General features: G+C 36.0%; 1 protein-coding gene across 4 annotated transcripts in view; it reads left to right on the forward strand.

Moving 5' to 3' along the window:
* The window catches only part of LOC102694899 (cilia- and flagella-associated protein 47-like), a 208,134-nt gene that overhangs the window by 49,545 nt on the left and 133,909 nt on the right, over positions 1–24,680 (forward strand). For all 4 annotated transcript variants that reach the window (XR_011181613.1, XR_011181614.1, XM_069178726.1 and 1 more), the window contains exons 34-40: positions 2,042–2,139; positions 2,896–3,012; positions 4,261–4,395; positions 4,877–4,989; positions 6,966–7,116; positions 7,388–7,476; positions 10,489–10,569. Coding sequence is in view for 2 of the 4 variants with exons in the window: in XM_069178726.1 (XP_069034827.1) it covers positions 2,042–2,139; positions 2,896–3,012; positions 4,261–4,395; positions 4,877–4,989; positions 6,966–7,116; positions 7,388–7,476; positions 10,489–10,569 (784 nt within the window). In the remaining 2 variants the exon portion in view is untranslated. The remainder of the gene's footprint in view (positions 1–2,041; positions 2,140–2,895; positions 3,013–4,260; positions 4,396–4,876; positions 4,990–6,965; positions 7,117–7,387; positions 7,477–10,488; positions 10,570–24,680) is intronic.

Genomic DNA, 24,680 nt, shown 5'->3' on the forward strand with positions numbered 1-24,680 from the left:
TGGTGCTGAGTAGAAGAGACCGTTGTCACACCTGAGTGGAATGGTGTGCATTTATTTTTCGGTAGCCAGGCAAAACTGTTGCTTTTGAGTGTTTTAGGTGAATGTACACATACTGGCGCTTTTGTGTTTTTAATTTTTTTGTCTTGATAACCAGGGGTTGTCATGGCAGAGATGCCTTGCCTTTCCTTAAGATGTGTTTAAAGATCTTCTTTGCACTTATCATCATCAGTGAGACCGACCACCCAGAGGACATGAGCAGAGGCTAAGTGGGAGTGCATTTGAAACTGAGAACAGGAGGCGCTTCTTAACACCTAGGGGTTAGGGAATATGTAACAAGCTGTCCAGCCATGTTTTGAAGCCCATAACTAGGCTTCTTTCGAGAACTAACTGAAGGAGATATTGGCCTCGATTAGCTAAATGGGCTGAGTGGCTTTCTCATGTTTGTCACCTTTCTTATGTTCAAATAATCAAATACGCGTTTTTGCATTTCAGTCAAAGATCCGCATTAAAGAACACACCAGTGAGTGCTAAATTAGTTACGCAATTTACGAGAAATACTGTAATGTATATGTATTTATTAAAATGTGGGATTTGATAAATATAATGTAAACTATTTTACATTAAAACAAAAAATTGAACACCATGTTGTTGTATTCGTAAAGTGGAACAGAGAAAGATGGACCTACACAGACTGACATACAGTACTGACTGACTGGCCTTCTCTCATTTGTAAACAAAATAATTCACTTACAGTAATTAGAGTATTTCAATAACTAGCCTTTATATACATTGAAAAAATGCACATTTGTCTAAAAGATAAAATTATGTATTCTGTAATACACAGTACATTTTGGTTAAATGCAAAAGTTCAACTTCATGCTTCATCCTTAACTAAGCTTGGTTGTCAGTTGTTTCATGTCCTCTCCCACATTATCAGAGGCTCTGGATTTCTTGGAAGTTTGGGCAGAAAAAAAGTTTATAAAAAGGGACACGAATTTCTTCATGGCTGTCACATGGATAAAGCCTAATTTCAAATCTTAAAGCGAGTTTCAGATGGGATCAGAAAGCAACACGCATCAGAGTTAATGCTCTTTCTTGAAAGAACCTGTCAAACGGGGAAATAAAAAATGATGTGCATCACATCTTTGAAATTAATTATGAATCCAGCTGTTAACGAAGGACAAGGCCAACAGCTTCTATACACTTCAAAATTCAATTTTTGCCATAACTTTAAAATGTATCATATTTTTGGCATATTATACTGGCTTCTCATTAACTTGGGCCATGCCATCTTCATTTAAGATTGATAACTTCGATATAGCTTCATTTATTAAATCTATTGCATACAGTACCTGTGCTCAGAGCATTTGAGAGACTTTAATCATTTTTTTCAACAGTTTTTTATTCATCTTTATAAGATATAGTTTATTAAGTGCAGTTTTTATTCAGTACTGTATTAATGGATGCAATATTAACTTAATTTGTTTTCAAAGTATTTTCTTTAATTTTAGTTCTTGATTTATACCTTATGTTATTTACACAGTAAGTACACTGCATGTACTGTACATCTTAAAGTTTTGTTTCTTTCTGCCAGCAGAGGAATAGATAATTTAATATTATTCATACTGTAGGTTGCTTTTAAATACAATTTGGCATAATTAATAAATGCAGAGCTTCAGAAAGACAATGCAGATCTTTAGAACATAAACTGTCTTCTTAATAATTCTTGCATTACAATTGTGATTGTGTGATATTTTGTTCTTGAAGCAGGTTTCACCTTTATGTTGTTAATGGCCAGTCAATCTCTTTTGTTGATGAATTACAGTACCTACTCACTAAAAATACAAATATAGCCATTGGTATGCGATTTGCAAATTCAGTTCTAATGGGCACAGAGGGGAACTTTTGAGATGGTATAAGTGGTTAAGCAGGTGTGTGAACTGACACTTAACTGGAGCGGTGTTAAATAGTGTCAGTGTAAAGAGGGAAAAGTTATGATCATTAATCAAATCTAACTAAAGCACCCTTTTTCATTCAACAGGCGATGGACCCCCTTCAAGATGGATAGTGAACTTTGACCTTGATCTTGCAGATGGTCTGGTATTGGCAGCTGTGCTAGCAGCATACTGCCCATTCCTGGTTTGTAGTTTTCTCTGCTTCTCATATCTGCAGATCACAGCTGTTTTGAAGTATTTTTACACAGTGAAAATATTTGGTACATATATGAAATATGACTCTTGGAATACTGATGAATCACCAAACCTCTCAGAAGTTCAAATACTATGTAAAACCTGTTTTTCTTTCAAAACCTCTCGTTTTTATAACTTCACATATTGTGATTTTAAGATTTTGTTCACATCATTATATTTTGTACTGGTTTGTTGAATAGATTCTGGCCATTCCACTGGAGCCAAAGTACTCCAGTAAACACAAATCAGATCTCATTGAGGAGAATAGAGTAATGAAGGCAGTTCATAGATAGGAAATATTAGGAGGCCATGATTGCTAAATCCCAGGGTGGAATTTGGCCACAACGCTGGGGTTAACACCCCTACTCTTCTCAAGAAATACCTCTGGGATTTTTAATGACTACTGAGAGCCATGACCTTGATTTTAGGTCTCATCCGAAGGACGGCGCCCCTTTTCACAGTATAGTGTCCCCATCACTATACCCAGGGATTAGCACCCAAACAGACTATTGAGGCATAGAAATAACATTAAAGGAAGCAAACGTTTTACTTAAACACTCACCAAATGCCTAATAGAGAATATTTTAAATCCACCTATAAGTACAGTACTATAGTGATATAATGCTGAGTTTAACTAAACATGATTTATCTACAGTATTTTATGTTATTTGTTGCAATAAACATAAATACATTTATTTTCTTCCAGATTTCAACTCACTTTAAGAAAATGTACACACATTCTGTGAGTCCAGAACAGTGCCTACACAACAGCCTGGTCTTGGTCAGTGCTTTCCAGGGCATCAGTCTTGATATAGATATCCAGGTAATCCATAGACTGGAACCAGTAGTGCTGAACATACAGTACTGTATAGCAGTTCATTCTGGATGACTATTCTCCACATTCATAATGCTGCAAAGCTCTATTTCTTTTTGAGAGTTTCTATGTACATATATGTTGTTTTTATTATCAAAGTATTTACTGTGCCTGACATCTTTATCCAAGGTGATTTAGATATAAAAATAAATTGACTATAAAATATGGAGAAACAATACATAACACACTGTTGTAAAGCAAAATACTTTGATAAAATAAGCATAGTAACTAAAAATCACAATACATTATAAGTAAAACATTACCATTTTTAAATGAGTCATAGGCTCGAAAAGAACAGATTCTACCAAATAAAAATGGAGACAAATACAGTACAAGACACAGAAAGATAGAACAAGACACAGGCTCCCATGGGACTGTGCTTATTGTACTGAGCATTATTTTGTGAACCTCTTGCTAAATTTTGGAAGAAACAAATTAATTAGAAAATCAAAAATGTCCACTTCAAACATTGTAAATGAGATTTGAATTGGCTTCTCAAGTAGTATCTGATTTTCTTCCACATCTCTTATCATAATAACATTAAAAAATGTTTATTGTTGATGCTAATTTCTAGTGGTCTGTTTTTAAGCCTAGCAGGCACTACTGTTGCATTTTATAATACATTCTGTCAAATACTGAGATTGAAGTTAATTAATATTATGTTAACGCCATAGGTGGCCTCATTTCTGTGATTCAATATTTATACCTGCTGTTTAATGTACTGGCTTCACCAAGATCTGTCAGTACATAATGTGATTCACTGCTAAGACTTCTATGCCAACAGTCCATTTATTGTTGGAGTTTCACAGCTGTTTTGTGCCTGCACTGCACATTGGTACCGGTATCACACAGAGATCCCCATAGAAAGACAATTCTTGTAGAGATGGCAGACTTTCAAAAAATTGTGTTGGTAGAAAGCCTTCCAAACCATTATTTCAGAAGATTATGTTTTTTAAATATAAAAAAATAATATATAAGGTTATTTCCCTATTTTTTTCTTTGACATTATTTTTAAAGGAGACAGTAGCTACACAATTTACAATTCACAATTAAATCATAAATTATATTCTAGCCCGAATTACAATTGTCTATCAAAATCTTTTCCCCCACTCTTTGAAATTTGTTACTGCATTGTATTGATTTGATCTGAGCTTTGTGCTTTGAAAGTCCTTGCTTTATATATCTGTTTGCCCACAGGCTACTGAAATCTCTGATCCCAATCCTGTCCTCATGTTGATGGTTTGTGTTTACCTGTACGAGAAACTGCCACAGTATATTCCCAAGGAGACAGTTTATTTTGTTGGAAGCCTGCATGATACAATAGTCAGACAGGTGGGTGGGATAAAGACAATACACCTTTAAACCAGCTGCCCTTGTTTCCCAAGATTTAGTTGACAAAACATTACTAGAAATGGTACCTTGCTTAGATGTAATGCATAAAAGACTCACTTTTGAATTTTTTTAATTTAATGGAGCATTTTGAAAGTTTCTCACTTCCCTCTGTCTTGTTTCAATTGCAATATCAGTATTATGAATCTCATATTATTGCTTCCTATGAAATGTACAGGTAGTACTAATATTAACCCCAAAATTCTTTAAATATTTAAGATATACATGTACTGTACTCTATGGGCGATTTTTATTATTCAGGATAATTTGGATTTAACATTTTTCAATGAGCACAGGTTTAAGCAGTTGCTAAGTGACTGTTTTATAAAGTCCTTGGACTTTATACGAAGATTGATTTCATGTTTATAGTGATACAAAAAAGACTTTACTGAATTAAGTGTGGACCTGTCAAATCTTTTAATAGGTACGACTGAAAAATCCAAGCTTAAAGCCATTGGTGTACAATGCCACAATTGTGGGGCAAGACTCTGACAACTTCTCTATGCATAAGGGAAGCACAGTAATTGTCCCCTCAAAGTAAGTAATTTCAACACTGTCTAGTTTGTATTTCCTGGAAAATCCTTTTAGAATTATATCTGAACTTAAAAACATTAATTAAATAATGCAAGTTCTTTGATTTTGTCTTACCTTTAGAAATGCAGCAATTTAGAATGTTAGCTTGTTGTTTTACTTTGTCTTGATTAGTGAAATTGAAGGTTGAATTTTGACATGTACAGTATATGTTCAGAAAAAACTTTTTTTCATATTAATATAAAATGTTTATATTATATTATCTTGGATAGTACAAGATATATCCATTTCAATGTAAAGGAATGCTTTGAATTTCTGTCAGACTTGTCATCATTTATGTCTTCTGTTTAACCCATGATTTATAATGTTCATTTTCAAAACCTTCAAAAACCTAATCAGAAAAAATGTCAAGTACTAACAACACCTTAACTCTACAGATATATACATTACAGTACTACAGCTGAAATACATAGGGCTAATCAGACCTTTACTGCTCAGGCAGCATTTACTTTGATAACCTTTCCTCTTAAAATAAAAACTAATTAAAAAATAAAAAAATCTTATTGCAAGTTGTATGGTTTTTGAACTCCTTTCAGAACTAATGTGGTGGATAAATTTTAATTTTGTGTAGAAAAGTCCTTCGTGTAATTAAATTAGACAGTACATCAGGCAGCTGACGGTGAGTGGTACTGTACTGTACAGTATATGTAAATTTGACCCTGCTGCAATAGTAGTCTGAACTACCAGAATTCACCTTTAATCTATAGTCTTTTAATTCCTGAAAACATACAGATATATCACTTTGATATTTTACTTTACATTTATTTTATTTCAGGAGAGTGTGGATGTACATTTTGTAGGTTGTGAGGCTCCTGTACATCCATATTATACCCACAGTATTTATCTGAAATAACTTGATTTAGATAGCAGGAAAGCAAAGATCCCCCTAAACTTTCAATTTACTTTAAACTGTGCTTGTTATTTAGCATGGCTTGTTGGTTTCTCATGCTTATTGTGTTAAGTACTGAAATCCATGTCAATTGACAGTATTTGTTAAAAATACAACTGAAAAAGACCCCTTTAAAATTTGTAGATATACAGTACAGGTACTGAAATTACACTGAGCTGTGAACTGTTAAGTTTACTTTGTTTAGAATACTGTATTCTGTGCAGGTGTCAGTACTGGGAACACTGCCTTACTGCATTCCTGGTCATTACTTATTTCAGTTCTTATTGTTACAAACATCTTAGTGTTTTTTTAGAACCTGCCCTCCTATCACAGCCGTTAGAAAAGGAGAAAATACTATTGAGTACTTTAAGTACAGTAAACATATGCTATCCCTTATAGTAATTTATTTAAGAAACTTAAAAAGCAATTAAAATGACCAGCAACAATTAAAAAACACTAAATACATAACACCTAAAGAAACAAAAAGAGAAACCAACAGCCAGACAAAGAGCGATGCACCGGTTGGAGTATTCTCAGTCACATTTAATGGCAACGTCAGCTCAAAGATTTAATGGCAACGTCAGACCAAATGTCTCCATTTGGTTCAAACCACCAAATGGAGACAGGCATGCCGACAAGTGGACCCTGCTGATGCGGGATTAACGCTAGGATGAGAGAGATATAAGAACAGAGTCTAAATCTACTGTATAATAAAAGTAAACACAGAATGACTGGGTGTGTAAAACAATACTGAGTACAATGCTCCTGGCTTTTTCAAAGCAAGGAGCCACAGATCCTATAGATTCGCTTCACAGTGCCTGTCCTATACTGCACAAACAAATCTTCTCCATAATGGAGATCATCTTAGGGAGTCAGCTCTTGAAACAGATGCATTATATTGTATTTTGTCTAAGATGTGTTTTCAAGATGTGTTAATTTCTCCCCTTATTCATTTGGTGGTCATTTTAAAAAGCAGTCAATTTTGTTTGAGGATGTCGTGGTGTCAACTTTGTGTGAAATCATCGCCTTGCAGGGGACAGATGGATGTGTCCGTGCAGCTCACAAGCTATTTTCTACGACCCATGGAGGCCATGCTGCTGTTCACCCCCAGAGCAACTTCCGGGACTTTAGGAGGAACCCTGGCATTTTCCCTTAGGTCACAGATCAATAACATCGTACCGAGAGTGAGTAGGAAACCAGACGCTTTATGCTTTGTGTGCTGTCCACATAAGCAGAACCGACAGGCTCCGGGAATACAAGTAGATAGATTCATACTTTGTGGGCATGATGAATAGATGTGTATAGAGCAACGAGAGGCAGATATAAAGGATTAATAGATAACAGCTGTTTTGTAAAGTGACCTTTAATGTAGCTGTGGACAAACCTTTCCTAGATGTTGCTTATTTGATTTTTTTCACTGTATTTTTCATTGTGCTATACATATTTTTTTTCCAGGGTACTTTGAGGTGCAAATCTCCATGTTATGAGGTGAAGAAAATCCTTTTGAAAGTGACGAATCCTTTCAGTAAAGATGCCAAGTTCAGGTGGGTTCCTTTGAAGCCCAGAGAATGTAAAGAAGTGACTGAGAGCTCTTATCATTGGAACTGCTTGGGCGTCCTCTGTAGCTTCTACATGATTTCACATGGAATGAATCAGCTTTGATGTTACTGGCCGGGATGTTCTGTCATAATGTCTGAACCCTGGTTCAGACTGTTATATTGCTGGATGGATTGAAAATATACGTATACCAATTGTTTAATAGTTACAATAGTTCCATTTTAGGACTTGTAGAATGTATAGGAATATATTCATTTTGTTATAGGCAGGCTTATGCTATTACTGATCATTCTGAAAAAAGGAATTGGACACCATTAATTTCCTTATCAGAGGTGTCATTTAATGCCACTTGGTACACTACTACTACCATCACTATTACTCTTCATTACCCTTTGTTACAAGATCACTGTTTTCTTTCCTCTTTATGTCTTGATTCTATGCAAATGTATTGCCAAATATTTTCAGCTAAAAACCCAGAAGAATCTCTTGTTATGTCTGAGTTAATTTACTGGAACAGACCGTTTGAATGACAAAACGTTTGGCATTGTAAGAATTTTATATTCACGTTACAATTTAATGTATATGATTGAATAAGTAAAGATGTGCAATTCCCTGGTTGTTTGTTTATCAGCAATTTGACACTTATCTTCTGTATTAATCATCCATGATAGAAGGGTAGTAAAATACAGTGTAATATACTGTAGCATTTTCAATTGACTGACAATATCAAATTGTCTTTGGATAGGTATATATATTGATATTTATGATAGATATGTATTGTTGTACATTAGATTTTCATGTATAGATATCAATCAATGGACAGCCTTGTCAAGTCCCATCATATATGTTTTTCCTTCTTTTCAGCTTTATGAACTGGAATGAGTTTCAAACTGCATTAAAAAAGAGAAAGCTATTGTCATCCAGGCAGCTGGATAAAAAAAAAATCTAGAATCTTTAGGTCATTTTAAGTGCTTATCAATAAATAGATGCAATGGGGTGTTTGTTATCCCTATCGGCTTACATTCAGTTGTCGTGTATGTAGTGGTGTGGGAGTACGGTCATTGTGGGTGTGAGGAGAGATCATAGTATGAAGGGCTGCTGGCTGTGTTATATGAGGTCTCTGAACGTCTGTGTTTCAGTGTGCCCTGCGGTGGACTGGGGCTTGCGGTGCAGTCTTGTCTTGCTACTTGCGTCTCCGGCGCACGTTTCGGAATAAGCAACTTGCTGATAAAGGATGGAAGGATTTATCCTAGATAAAACTCTCTGTCAGATGAAACAGTGTGATGTTAGGTTTGAACAGACCTGCATCACTTCTAACAGGATTTCATTGTTCTTTTGGGATAGACATTTTTGTTTGGCTGCACCTTTCTAAGGTGTTTTGCTTGCTGCTTGTTTTTTGTTTATGGCCGAGTTTGAATATAAAGGATATCAAAGTCTATCAAACTATGATTTATAGTGTTCTGCAATACCTTGGGGGCATTCCAGAATTGATGGTGTGCTGCATGTGCTTGTCATGCAATCAATATTGTTACCTGGAAGTGAAATCTCCTTCACACTACCTGAACATCATTACTTCTTCAACACATCATTTCTTCAAGGGTACGAGCTCTTGCCTCTTGATGAGAAATCTTTCATATGCTGCGATATGGCCCAGCATGCTGATGATTTCCATTAATCTAGAACTGACTTGACGGGGAATTTTTTTTTTTAAATGTATTTTTGAGATGCAGAGCACACAAACGTATTAAGTGCTTATGTTAAAATATGCTGCATCCCATGAAAATTAATTTAGATTTCACAAATGCAACATTTGTTTTGTGAGCGAGAGCATTCTGCTTAAATCGTTCTGTCATTAATTGTTCAGACTATTTGAGTTACAGCTTTTGAATGATGGATAAATATATACTACATGTGATTATCATAGGTAAGAGTTATGGAGAAAATCTAAAATTTGAACAATTATATTATTAACTTAAACATATATAAATTATATGGGATTACCCCCAGCGATGCTGATCCCCATTTATGGAACTGGTTGGTCTGTAGAAACTAGGGTAAAGTACCTTGCTCATTGTACAACTGTTATGGCCCATAAAGTTATGAGACCATAGCTTTTCCCATTATGCTATGCTGCACTATGTAAAGACAGGGGGGAAATTAAATTATAGGTCACCTATTGGCCAGTCCTAAAATCAGAAATGTATTTGCTGTGCAACATGTAGCTAAATTCTTTATGCATGGAAGTCAAACTTTATTTATCAATTTACAATAGTTACATTATATACAGTCAGATCGTTTTTGTTTTCTCTGAAGTTATGTAAGGTCTTGTAATTCCTTAAAGGTATTTCAAGGTCAGAAACTGTACAGTGCATTGTCTGAGTGCTTGTACGTAAGCACACATGGAAAAAGTGTGAAAGCAGCCCTTTTCACAAGTCAGTCCTGAGCATTTGTGAGGCACCAAACTCTCTGTACCTGCTTCTCAGTGCCCATGGTTCCTACTCTGTGACCACAGTATGCTAAGCTCTCATTTGTAGATCTACACCACCTGTGGGTTTTACTTGTGGGTGATGAGGATCCTAACAGTTCCTGTGCTCACTTTAAACCCTCTGACCTTTGACCTAATAATAACTTTTAATTATAAGTGGAAACTTGGGATTCGGTGATGTAAAGACAGTTTTCCTAGCTTACCCCTGTACAGTATATTGATACCATATGCGTAAAAAGATACTATGATACAAAAAGGCTTTCTGCAAGCTGTTGGCTTGGCAAATATTGTCTTCCCTTGTAAGGTAGTACTGTATAGCTATTCTTTTCTCTCTCAGTGTGCATTTTTATTTTCCTCTTTTCTATATAAGTTTTTATATTCTTTATCATGATCAATAAGTAGTAATGTTTTCATGTCCCTAAGCGATTTCATGATTAAATGTTGCTGTGTTCTTTTGAGAACGTAGGGAACAGTGCTTCAGCTGTGACAATTGCCAATGCTGTTCTGATTTCAGAATCGTTTTGGTGGAGTCCAGACAGAATCTGATCAAAGGCACAAACTCAGAAACTGGACACCATCAGGACTCCAAACACAGGTGACAATATTTCTTTTTGTTTTAATTTTATTTGGTTTGTAATACGGAGTAAATGACTACAGTACCATGCAAACATTGGAAAAGGAATCTAAATGTTTCATCTAAAATATTGAAAAAGGCTTAAAGAAATGGTAACTGTTTATGAATAGAATAATTAAGGAAGACATTATTTATTTTACATGATTCTCTTTTAATCAGTGTGAATTCCAAAACCACCATGTGTGTTTCTGTGTCTGTCTGTGCCCTGTGATGGGTTGGCGTCCATGTTGTTGTTATAAGTTTAGTGCTTTCAAGTTAGTAAAAAAAGTACAATTTAGATATTACAGTATCTGTAAATTAAGAAGTGCCTGTCTGTGTATACTGAATAGATGTGGCAGGAGGGGGCACCTATCACGTGGACCCCTGGAGTTTTTGCGCGTACGTCCTGTGTGCACAGTATGCGTGTTCTGCTTCTGACCACAGCTCAGGCAGACACACTGATCCTGCAGAGGAAATAGAAATGCTAAAGTGATACTGTGAGCTTTGGATATAACACGCCACCATTTAGCGGGAGAAAAGTGACATTTGATTCAGTCCAAATCTTTTTGGATGCATTCAATTTAAGGAGAAAAGTGGTTATAGAACACCCTGGTTCTCAGAATAGGCCACTTTAATTTATTGTTAAATTGCCATCTGAAAGCCGCAATGGTGCTGTAATCTAATATATGCTGACTGGTCTTTCATTTGTTCTGACAGATCTGCAGCAACCATAAATTTACTGGAGAAAATTATGTATAGAAGATGGTATACAATGTGTCAATTTGTACATAATCTTATGGAGAGTTATTCTGTCCTGCTCTTTAAAAGATTTCAAGGTTTACTTTGGATGCTTTTTCTGTGACAGGCTCTTGTACAGTATGTGAGCACAGACATTCAGTTGCCATTTACTAGATTTTTACTTTTTAGCATTACTTTTGCCAGCCTGCTCTGTTTTGAGATAAGTGGAGTTCAGCTTGCATGAGTGTCCCACAAACAGAATGTACTGTATTTTCAATGTTAAAGCTTAAAATGAAACACGTTAAAATAACAATACAGTATCTGTGAGAAATTCTTTTGATACTACTGTACATCTCCACACGTTTCTAGTCACAAACTACTTAACTGCTCACATCCTGCTTAACAGGAATTAAGGCATTTTTTATCTTATTGATTATAAAACTTTGTGGGTATTAAGTAATAGTAGTATTTTTATTGTTATATTCATAAAATCCATGTGGTACTAAATTCATAGACTCCACACCTTGTCATACATTTAAAAATAATCAGTAAATATGCAGATATAAATTTAGGTTTATGGGCCAAGGTCATTTATATGAAACCTTTTGAATAAATCAAATCAATTATAATCAATATTATTTTCTGACGATTTCCAGACTCCAAAAATATCTAACAATATTAATCATTATTTTGATTGACCTGTTTTCTTGATTTGTATTCTAGATAATACAAACTCCTGTGTGGTTACTACCTCAATATGTAAAAAATAAAGAACTATAGTTATTAAATAAATGAATACCCAAATGGTGATATAAAACATTCTAAAGAAGCAGCATAGTTGAATACAAATTAATCTTCTTTAATTTATCACAAATGTCTTTTAAGTAATATAGCACCTTGAGCACCAGTATTGTACTCTGTATCTCTATTCATTTTCAACCATAATCCCAATGCATCTGGAAAGCAAAGCTGTCATTCAGTGGCTAACTCATTGTCAGGTTCAGACTTTAGTGCTGTCATTTCCAAGTAAAACCAGTGGCAGCAAGGCTATGAATAAGTCTCCTAGATGTGTGAAGGTTTGTTATAAAGCTTTATTTTCCTATCGAACGGCAGCATGCAAGACTTGGCTCGCTCATATACAGTACTTTGACAATATGTCACTAATTTGATTTGAAATCACTGGGCTGATAACAGGTGTCATAATCTTTGAGAAGAAAACAATGTTTATCCCTAAAGCAAACACCGGCTCACAATTTTCTTCTGAAAAGGATTATTATGTATCTAGAATGGCCGGGAGGGCCAGCTCCCACAGTCCCCCTCCCCCTGCTGACAGTAAACAAGGGGTAAAAGCCTTCTGTGGAGTAGAAAACATGGTGGGCTCTGTAACCCTTTGCTGTGCCTGGGCTGGATAGACCAGGATAGCCAGACAGAGCCTGGAGCCCACCATCAGGGGCTAATGACAGTGAGGAATCACAGGGTAGCAGTCTGGCTCAAGACAGAGGGCAGGAAGCACCTTCACTAAAGCTCAGGTAGTGCCAGGACCCATGAGCGACTGCAATCTTAGTCCTTTTCTTGACCCGCCAAACAGCTACATCAGCTGTAATGAGGAAAGCTGGGCCCTTGGTTCACTGGATATGGAGACCACTCTGTAGGGTTTCCTCTCCCCTTCCAGCCCGGGCTCCCTGAAATTCACCCGAGCTCTTTAATCTCCTCGCTGGCATTCGATTCAATTCACGCATCCCATTCAACGTGTGCTTCTTTCAGCACTTTTTTTTTGGAGGTGTAGTGTACCTTTGTGAGTGAGGCTTGGAACAGGCTCCCTTCTTCAGTCAAACATCATTGAGCCTTCTCTCCTGTTGCTCCCTCTCCTTTCTCCGTTTTGGACTTTTCATAAGCAGCGACCTTCGTTGATAGTGGTCTCCTTGGGAGCACTTTGCCGACCATGTGGGCATGCCGTGCTCCAGCATTGGGTAGACTATTGCCGGTGTTCTTAGAACTTGTTTGAGGCTTTACAGCTCTTGCCGGTAATCTAGTCCTTAATATGATCTTTTCACACGTGTTCACAAGGTGGGGGCTGTAGGCTGGGCTTTGGTTGAGGATGTGAGTGTGTGAAGGGATCATTATTCTTAGGTTTTCCACTAAAGGATATTTCAGTCATGTCACCTGATCTCACAGAATAATATTTCCTGCTGGAATCCAGTTAAGTGTCTTTGTTATAATTTTGTTGGCCATTATTTTCACGTCATTAACTTTTGGTGTCTCAGTTTAATGTAGGTTCCGTAAATCTGTTCAAATATATCATCGGGAATGCTAATTTAATTAATTTCGTAAGTAAATCAATCATCAGTTGTCTCTCTACTTTGATTCAGTTCAGTTTCCCCTTCAGCACAGTAGAAAACACGATTTTATTTTTCATTCATTATTGATGGATAAGTGTAAGGATTTTCACTGATTTTGTATACCCATTAACACTCCCATGACCATTGTGTTAATTATAATTCAATGAGAGTCAAGTCGATATTACAGAATGAATTCAGGATCTCTCTGAAGTGCTATTTATGATACGTCTCTTCAGCTTTCCAAAACCAGCTGAATGTCTGCTGTGAGCATATTATGCAGGATTAGATTTATAAAGTAATGAATGAAATAAAATGGGGAAAGTTCTATTGGATTCTTTGACATCCCTACTGCCATTAACAATGCACACTGCAGTGGATCTGCCCTCATGGTAGATGCGCACCAGTGGAAGCCTTCACATCTTGGTTTGCAGTGTCTCCTGACCAATGGTTTTGCTTCAACTGGTCAGGTGGCAGAGGATGCCAGGTCATTTTCCACTGTTTCCAGCTGCAGGGCGCCACCATCTTTTACAAGACTTCTGGACTCTTAATTGAAGATGTTCACTGTAAATCAGATAATCTCAGTAATAGGTTGTAGGAGTACATTTGCAATTTCTTAGACATCTGTGGGAATTACCTGTTTATGTAATACTTCTTTTGAAGCAAGCAAGCAACTTTAAGAAAGAAAAAAAAACACCAATCTATCTGGTGAGAAGCCTTCTTTAGGTGTGTTCAAAGATCATAGCCTTCACTGCTGAAATGTTGTTTGTCTGCTTTATTTTTACTTATCAGTGTGTAATGAACCTGTCTTTGCTCATTTGCTCCCTGCCTGCTGACACAGCTCCCCACTATAATCAAATAAGCAATGTGCAAATTATGGAATACAACTCTAAGAAGCAGTTTTAAATTTGAAGAGAAGTTTCCTGTTGGCTAAATATATAACTCGCCGCCACTCACAATTTAAAATAGAACTAGATTGCTGTTGTGTATTTATTGATATTAGACCATTCATGCAGCAGTTAAATTTAAATTCTGATATATCGCTGTACTTCTATTGTGTTTTGTTGTAAGAGGTTGTTATGTGTTGTTGGAATAAAATGTTAGTTAGTTAGTTGCAGGATGAAAAGAACAGCAATGTAATTTGATATTGACCTGTGGAATCCTGGGCAGCCAGGTTGTAGACTTGTACTGTGAGAGGCACATCGTTGCTCAGGCACAATCAAGGCCAGCATTTGAGAAGCTAGGCAGTAAATCCTACCTCGAATAAACATGTATTCAAAGGCTTTTGGATCCCCTGTGACATTTTCATTGTTATAAGTATGAGCTAAATCAGACTGCAATGTGATTTAGCTTACATTGAGAAGTCTGTCCGTTGAATATGATACACTCTGGAGCATTCTTTGTTGGGGATGATCTTCGGAAGTGCTGCAGTCAGAATTCCCTGCAGAATGCCTGTCTTTGTTGCAGAAGCTATCCCTTGCCTAATTTACTGTGTCATTGTACAGAATAAATACAGTATGTATAGAACAAAAACTAATTAGAGTTGTGTCCAACTGCACAGCCTGCCTTTTGAAAACAAGTTATTATATATTACAAGGGAAATCCATTTAAATTAGGTCCTCTTTACTCTTGACAAATGAAAAGAGGGGATTAAATTGTCTTTGCTTTGCATATCCACAGGGGAAAGTATACATTTTCTTGTTTTGTTTATTTCTTAATTATGCCTCTCTCCTTTTTATGTATTCATTGGAAACTCCTTAGCCAGCATGCTATCTCTACTTAAACACCAAACAGGGTAGTCCCTTTATTTTCAGTGTTGCTCTTTTGGATTTTATTGGCTTCAAATATAAACCCAGATGAACTCTGTTACTTGGCTTTTAGGCTTTTAAATATATTCATTACAGGTCATAATAACTCCCAAAAGGCTTAGAATTAAAAGTAAATGAATCAATGTGTATGTGCCACATATACTGCAGTTTCCGCTGACATTTAACTTTTTTAGCTGCAAAAATGTTCAGTTTGAACATTTAAGTTTTTATTAAAATATTCAGTTTTATTCAATGTATTATCAATAACCAAGATGCTTTGCTGAATTGAAGTTGTAAAGTACGGAACAGAACAAGAGATAAGAACAGAATGAAAATGAGAATGAATGGTACAATACTACCTATGATAATACAATATTATGACCTTGGCTACAAACTAAATAAGAACATTCGATAGAAGTCAGTGTATGTTTCTTATTTGGCTTTGATGGCAAATGATATTGTTCACAAGATAATAAAGATCAATAATTCCACGGTGCCAGCAATTTTCTTGTAACAGAGGAGGCACAAGTCATGTTTGGAAGTATAGTGCCTCCATAGATGTACAATTTCTGTTCATGGAATATGGTCAGCCTGCAGAGACAATAAATTATTTCAGCCAAGAATATCGGCCATTGAGCTGTTAGAGACTCCTATGGAGTGGTGGTTCTGTTACTAAAAATCTGCACCTGTGGCTGGAAGGATGCCGGTTCAAATATTGAGGCCAGCAGAGAAATCCTACTCCTGGGCAAGGCCCTGCACCCCAACTGCTCCAGGGGCGCTGTATAAAGTAAATGGCTGACCCTGCGCTCTGACCCCAAGCTTCTCTCTGTGTGTCTGTGTGTCTCATGGAGAGCAAGCTGGGGTATACGAAAAGACAGATTCCTAAAGCAAGAAATTGTATATGGCTAATAAAGTGATCTTATCTTATCTTTACAAGTTGATCAGTTTTAAGTCCACAAGGAGTGTTTTCATATCCTTGGCTCTTCAGAGTAGTGCCTGTTGTTGACTTTTTGTATTATACAATAATTCTCAGGATTTTTCACCAGGCTCTGTTGTTTCAGTGTGCTGACATGTCTGTGTGGGTAGCACGCATTTAGCTGCTCTTAAGTGACAGGTCATTTTTTTCCAGAGTTTGCCTATTTGGTAGTGCTAATGATTTACATAATGGATAGTCACTGCTGTTACTGTGGCCCTGTACGCCAATTTTATGGTTATTACTGGGAATTGCATGAAAATCAAACAATTGAAACATATTGCTATACACTAAATGGTCACTTTATTAGGTACATTCTCCCTCTGAATTGCACCTACACAAAATCTGTAGGTACCTGCCTGCCTGTTTTAAATAGCATTGTGTGCACATACTGTATTTATACTGTATGAAGCTGTCACTGATTGAACATTCATTTACATGCAGGTATACAGTGCCTAATAAACTCAGTGTAAAGGCTTCTGTAAAGGAAATACCTGTTGGCAATTGCTGTAGATCCCTTTAAGGAATTACAGCAATACCACGTCAAAACGTATTATTCAGTATTCCTGGTGCATATCTGTTGTTTTTACAGATTTGTAAACATGTTTGTAGTAGTATTTTACTTCAATTCATGTCTAATTTTCTGAACTGAGAGCATGTCAGTTTAGACAATAGAAAAAGACATCGCCGTGCCCTTTCAGAGGTTATTAGCTTGTTTGCTTCTTCCAGCCTTCGAATCCCAAATGTTACAAAAATATTGACCTTCTTTTGCTCAACTGATTTTATTTTAGCCCACTGTTATCATTGATCTTCAAGTCATGAAAAATAGTCTCATTGAACATCCTGCTGGTCATTTGAGCCGAAAAGTGGTCAATTGTTGGTTCTTTAACTCTGTTCAAACACAAGTATTTACAAAATAGCACTAAACTGTCAATAAATTACCTGTAGGGAAAAGTGTATTTTTTACAGGATTGTTTATTTGATGTTTGGCTTATTTTTGTTTAACTTTCTTACAACCTTCAAAGAATAGTATACTGCTTCCTGTTGGTTCAGGAAGGACTAATAGATTGCTAAAGAGTGCGTGCCCATGTTGAAATGAATTGAAGATAAAGAACAAATCACTCTTTTAACACTTTGTCTAATGTCTTCATGTCTTTAATGTCTACTTGTGTCTGCTACCAAACGTAGACGTGCATCCCTTCTTCTTCCTTGGAGGGATCCTTTCTGATTGCTCCATTCATTCATTATGTTTTAGTCTAATGCATGCTGCTTTTTAAAAAAAAAACATGTAAATGAAGATGAAAAAACAGCAAAAGCTAATGGAAGTTTTGAGATTAAATGATGTTGGTGTTTTAATGGACTTGGTGTTTTCCAAACACATTAAACTCTAAATTGGATGATTAAAGTACATGAACAGAAAATACATCAACGTACAAGACATCCCTATTTTAGAATAGCATTCATGAGACCGGTAAGAAAATGACAGATTAAAAGACTTCTTTAGGAATACAGTATCTAGAACTCAAACAACTAGTCTAAAACCGTCTGAATCATACTCTATGTGCTGGCTGGATATTTTGTTTCGTTTTAAAAATACCTCTTCTTACAGTTCATGTCAGGAATTAAATGTAGTGTCCTCTACTTCTGTTTAACTCAAATATAGTATGCAGCATGTGTTGCTAATTCTTGTTGATATTATTCCAGTATTGTTGATAGTATTTTTATATGCACAACCTAATCCAATACATTCGATGCAAGACACAAAAAGTTAGAAGTAAATGGAACTAAAATAATATTGAAAAAAAATGGAAAAGTAATGTTTGTGTAAGGAACATTTGGTAAACAAAATTATCTTAATGAGCCACACAATTAGTTGAGTGGTCTCTGACTGTAATAGTGCAATAGTATCTCACATGATTTCAGAATAAATACATGGTAAAGCGGATCATTAAGAAGTGGCACTGAAATACTGCCTAGATCAGGCCATCACTCCAAACAGAGCTCTAGGTCCAGGAGGATGCTACTGTGATTTCAATGGTGACTTTAAAAGAACTACATAGTTCAGTGGCAGAGATGGCAGAAAATGTGCATTAACAGTATCCAAGTTACTTCGAAAAGCTGGTCTGTATGGCCAAGATTGGAACTTTTTGTCTACTATAAAGCATTAAATCTGATCCAATCATAGTGCATGACTCAGTCAATACCAACTCTACTGTCAAGCATGGTGGTTGCTGCTTTATCTTATACAGTATCTCTGCTTAATCACTAGGACTAAGAAACTTGTCAAGCCTGGAAACATGGATGGAGCGAAATACTGTCTGATCTTAAAGGAAAACCTGTTTCAGACATAAAAATGGTTAAAAAAATCACTTTTCAGAAGGACAGTGATTAGAAGCAAAAGGCCAAAACTATGATGCAGTGGCGTAAGAATGAGAAAGTGAGTGTCCTTGAATGGCACAGTTAAAGTCCTGACTTGAGTCCCACTGAGAATCGGCGGAAAGACTTGAAAACTGCTGTCCATAAGTCATTTCCAACCAACTTGAGAGAGCTTGAGCAAATCTGCCAAGAATAATGGGCAAAAAATGTTCCTCAAAACCTGTATTGCAGCTGTAATTGCTGCCAAAGCTTCTACCAAATATGGCGTCAACATATTTAATTTTTTTCTTTATTTTTTCTGACATTTAAGGCAATTTATCTTGGCCTTCAGTTTGAGCATTCAGGTTTTGAATAAAATATTGAGTTTGCGTAGGCATCATTTTGAAATTTCACAAAATAGGGCACCATATACTGTACCGATATAGATTATATCTCTAACTGGTACTACAGAAACTGGACAGCTGCTGGCTAAACTACCCATTCTTCAAATCTTCAAATTGATGGGAAATAATTAACATTCTTCCAATACATCTTATGCAATTTGTTATTGTGCTAAATAACTAACGAGAATGGTGTTGGTATATTTGTATTGCTAATTGTGGTAAAGGTGTGGACAGACAATTTGCCTTGTTTTGGGAAATACACTTTAAGGTAACAAGAGAGTAGAGCATTCGTAAAATAGACTCAAACATTGTTATGACAGTTTCCTTCACTGGGCTCAAAGAAGATGGATATCTTATTTTTCTCCTTGCAAACCCTGGAGTTTTTCTTTCTGAGGTGTTCACTTAATTGCAGTTCATGTAGACCAGGTTTTTATTATTCAGTGGGCTCCAAGCTTACTGTGCAGCAAAGGGAGCTGCATGACAGATACAGAGGTGGATAGCTTCAGTTTTATCTGCAAGATGGTCCTGTCACTCGCAGCAGCAAATGGAAATGACGTCTGCCTGAAGTCTGCTGTTTCTCTTGGGGGGGTTCAATCCGATAAAAATATTGCTTTTTAAATTGTGAGCTGGCACAGAGACCTGCAATAAATTATGAAGGAGTTGTTTCCCAATTATAGACCTTTACATTCACTTATACCAGAGAGAAATTTGGTATACAGAGAGGGCTAAGCAATCAAAGAGTCTTGGTGATGAGTGTGATAGGGAATGCCAATTATAGATCTTATGACAGGATGATATCAGACATCAAATATTCCAAGAACAGCCTTAGGGCATCTGTTAAGATCACATCAGAGTCCATAATAGAGGAATACGGACTTTGAATGAGTCAATATCTATATCAAATTCCATGTCAGGTAATATCAATTCTATGTATTTATAAACTGCGATTTGTCTCAGAACTTATCTTAAAAAATAGAAATTGTTATTAAGGGATCAATCTGAGATATCTTTCTCAAACAGTATAAAATTGGGTGGCATGGTGGCGCCGTGGTACAGTGGCTAGCAGGGCTGCCTTTCTATCTTTGAGGAGTTTGTACAGTATGTTCTCTCTGTGTTAACTGGCTTCTGGGAGAATTGGCCCTAGTGTGAGTGTTTCTGTGTGTGCCCTGTGATGAACTGGTGTCCTGTCCGGGGTGTAGTCTACCTTGCACCTGTTGCTCCCAGGGTTAGGCTACTACCCTGGATTGGCTATTTTGGTTAGAAAATAGAGAGTTAGGAAGTATACATGTAATTTGATAAGAGTTTATCAAATGGAGCAGTGCACACTGGATGAATTTCAGATTCAGCTGAATATACAGTAAGATGGTGTTGCCAGCATGGAGGTAGATATGAGAATTGCCTGTTGCCTGAGCAATATCATTACTATAGATGGAGAAACAAATAGGACTAAGAAAGAACTGGACTCCCTAATTAACCTTATAAACCTGTTCTATTTCTTAGATTATAGTATGGAGTAAGTTTGGAACCACACGAGAGAGTTTATAGTACATCATGATTGATACTGTGCTTTCCAACTTTTTCCAAATAATTTGCACACTGTATCAAAAGTCATAGATAAATTTGTAAATACAGAAAATGTATCTACAGGTAGGCATACGTAGCCTATACTGTACATAGGCAAGTAAGGCCTGAGTGGTTACCCTCTTTGAAAAGAGGCAAAAGAATTGCAGAACTTGACCCATCCGCAATTTCAGCTGTTTTAAAAAGGAGATTAATTGTTGTAGCAGAGCAGATATAAAATGAGTAGGAGGTTTTATAAAAAATGGTTCAATACCATTGAGAGGAATGGACTTATTACTGTCAATTATGCAAAGTTCAGCTAGCACTTCTGAATCAGTAATGGGCTGTATTGCAGACCTGAAGGGGCTGTGAATCTTGATTGCATCAAATCTAGCTGAATCAGCAATATTGTTAAATACCAACCAATTAAATACACAACTGCCATCATTGGAAAAAGTACCTATTTTATTTTTTATGTTTTGATAGTAATTGAAACCAGTAAATCAGAAGGTAATTAATTTTTTAGGGTTGTTTTTGGCTTAAAATAATTTAATAATGATTTTGAGATTGTAATAGCTCGTTTTTGAGCTTGTATGCATTTATTTCTAATACTGCATACTGTATATCAATGAAAGCCGATCTGTGGGATCGTTAGAGGCTCTAGCATTTCACCATAGAAGATTATAAAAGCAATAGAAACCAAGTATTACTGGAATTTTCACTCTAAAGCTTAAAATGTGTGCACGTTTAAAGTTTTGTATAGCTAAGACAAAGCTTAAAAAGTTTCATGTAATTTCAGTAAGGAAATTAGAGAAATTCTGACTGCGTTTATTAGAGACAGATCATGCAAAAAAAAAAAATCTTGTCCATTAAAACTCTTTATTTTAGATAACTAAGGTGCGTACAAAATATAATCAGCCAAATAGAGTGTTTGGAAGTTATTCGAGCAAGGTTTATTAAATTGGTCGTTTCTAGGGTTTTCAAAGACAAGTACCACAACATGCAAGAAGACCAATGGAAGAGTGTTTATTCTTCCTGTTATTAACAATGAAATAATACCATTGTCCTATCAGTTACCAATCTTTAACAGCTTTAAATTCATAAGATGTGAACCTTGACATGACGGTCTGTTTTCTAGTGTTACAAACATCTGAAGCTACTGTAGTTTATGTCACGCCCAGTACACCTAGAGGGCGCTCTACTTCTGTCCTATTCCCAGTTCCCTGTGATTATCCATGTCTTTCTGGTGTGTCTTGTTGTGTAGCCTATTTACTGTACTTCCTGCTTCTGATCTGCTCCTCGCTCAGCATCGAGGTTCGGATGTCCTGAGACCTACCTAGCACCAGGTCACTCCTGTCCTTGGCCTGAGGGCACAGGTTTCTATACAGCAGCTGAGCCCAGGCTAACCCCCAGCACCAAGACCTGCCTGGGAGACGTGTCAGAAATAGAAGAAACATTGTAACAAATAGGTTATCGTAAATAAAGAAAAAGACCAGTTGTCCAGACAATCTTGTAGAAGACATTGCAGCACCTCTCAGGAATAGGTTGAAAGCTCATAAAATTATTGTAAGAGACAGTAAAATGGAGATCACAGGACAGATAGAACAGTACAGTGACCTGAAATTCAGAACTGTAGTGTCATACTGTATAGGTCTGAATTCCAGGTCATTTTTTTATTCAAAATGTTTAATCTTTTTAACTTTTGGTATATTTATTTAAAATAAAAATTAGCAGTGTAATGAAAAAGGAGCATCCTTTATTGAACAAAAGTCCAAAAAGACTTAAAACAATATTAATTTATTATGTACTTTTATTGCTAGAGCAGAGTTCCAAATTATATTCACTTGCTAAATTAAATATAGATGTTTATATATATTTTTAAAGTTAATTTTTATGGCATATATTTTAGTTTTTATGGCATATCATTGTGCTGTCAGATGGTTCGGATTACATTGCAGTCTGCAACACCGTATTTTGCCAATCTGTCTGTACTTTTTCTCGTTGTTAATCCCTAATCAGTAGATGGAAAGGAAGTTTACACACTTGTAACTTGGTCACCTACAGTACATGACCATGCATTGTTAAAAGGGTGTATTGTGCTCCATGGGATCTCTTCTTTTGAGTTGTGAAGGTTTCAATGCATATAACATTTAGTAAATATAGCATTCTATGCATAGTACTAAAAGACTTGTGCAATATATATGGTACGATATGCTGCAGGCAATGAAATAATTACAAACTTCATATGACACATGCTATACTGCTCTTCATTTCAAGTTCAGTACATACAGTACCACAGAAGTCACAACCTGTCAAACTCTGCTGGGAATGTGTCAGCCAGTAATGTGTTCTAAATGTGTTAAAACTGGCATTTAAGAATTACTTTACCACAGCACTCTAATATTGTTCACATAATAACAACCACATAAATATTGTGTTTTTCAATTGCGGCTGCAAAAACAGTATCTAAGCGGGTAATTGTTTTCTTAATAATAGTGCGAATTTGTAAATACTGCATGCATACTTTATTTTAATTGTTGGAGTCAACCTTTTATCATATTCTCTTCATGACTCTGAGTACTGTTCACATTTTTCCCAAGATGGTTAGGCAAATGTGATGTTATGTTAAACATCTAGAGACTGAATCTGTCTAAATACATGTGGCTGTTGACGGCAGAAAAGAAAAATGACATCTTACGTCAAAACAGTTCGAAGCTCTGAGTTTATCTGGAATAGAGGTCTGCAAGAAGAGAAGGAAATCAGCCCTAGATTGGACAGTATTCTGTTCATCAGTGATGTAATCTGTGGGAAAACAGGCTGCATCAGCTGTCATCAGCAATCTTTTCTGTTTTTGGTTTCAGAATAAATAATTATAAAATGAGACTGCGATGAGCCCAGGTTAAAATAGTAACCCAGATAAGTCCCTCTATTGTACCATGTGGGAAAGAGGTGACATACTGTATGTGAGACCAGATTTCAGTTCTTTTGAGTTTTGTTTGTTTCACTTTGTTGTCTCGCTCACATATGAGAAGTCTTTTTAGTTTTCAATGAAATATCTTAGAAAAAAAAGAAAACTGCTCCATAGGTTCCCCGTGACATAGGATGTGATGGAAATACTGAGTGGCAAATATTCTCTTTAGTTGTCATGACAGGTGGAAAAAATGTAGATAATGATCATGATAGATGCTATATTCTATTTTAGGAAGTGTTCCTCTAATTTTTCATTTGATCTTTTCTTTGCTCTTTAAGCAGGTAAAGTATTTATTGAGACACAAGCAGAGTTATTTTTATACAGCAATATAAAAATGTGTACCTCCATTAGCATTCCAAGTCTGAGTAAGATGGAGTGCCTCAGTCTTGACCTTCAATCATTCTAATGAGCAGATTGTCAGATACATAAATGCACCATTAATAGCGCAGGAAGAAATTTAAATGTCAGTGCTATCAGGGACAAACTCTTAATGCCATTTTTAAATAGAGCTCTAAAGAGACTTGAAAATCTTGTTCTGTTGTTCAGGCTTTAAATCTTTTCAAGCTGAAGTGTAGCATCCTTTCATTTAAAAAAGAAAGTATTAATTTTGTTATGGAATACCACTTTTAAAGTTTCATTGCTACATTATTAAAAGGTCAATTTGTTTTTTTAATATTTATCGCCCTTTGCCCTCTGCTTGTTATTGATACTGCTACTGGAAATATGGAATCATCAGGTTTTTGCTAGTTTGCACATTCTGGTTTATGTTGCTCATTTTTCGTGAAGTGTTAGCTTACTTGTTTTCAATAAGTTTTATCTGGGATTTTGTTTAACAAGTATTATACTAGATTGACATACAGTATTATAGACATTTCTGGACACACTACATGTAGCTAAATAGATGTGTAGCCTTGCATAAAGGTGTTTCCCTTTGGAAATAATATATGT

The sequence above is a fragment of the Lepisosteus oculatus genome, chromosome 15, assembly GCF_040954835.1.
Source record: "Lepisosteus oculatus isolate fLepOcu1 chromosome 15, fLepOcu1.hap2, whole genome shotgun sequence".
In the NCBI taxonomy this organism is placed as follows: Eukaryota; Metazoa; Chordata; class Actinopteri; order Semionotiformes; family Lepisosteidae; genus Lepisosteus; species Lepisosteus oculatus.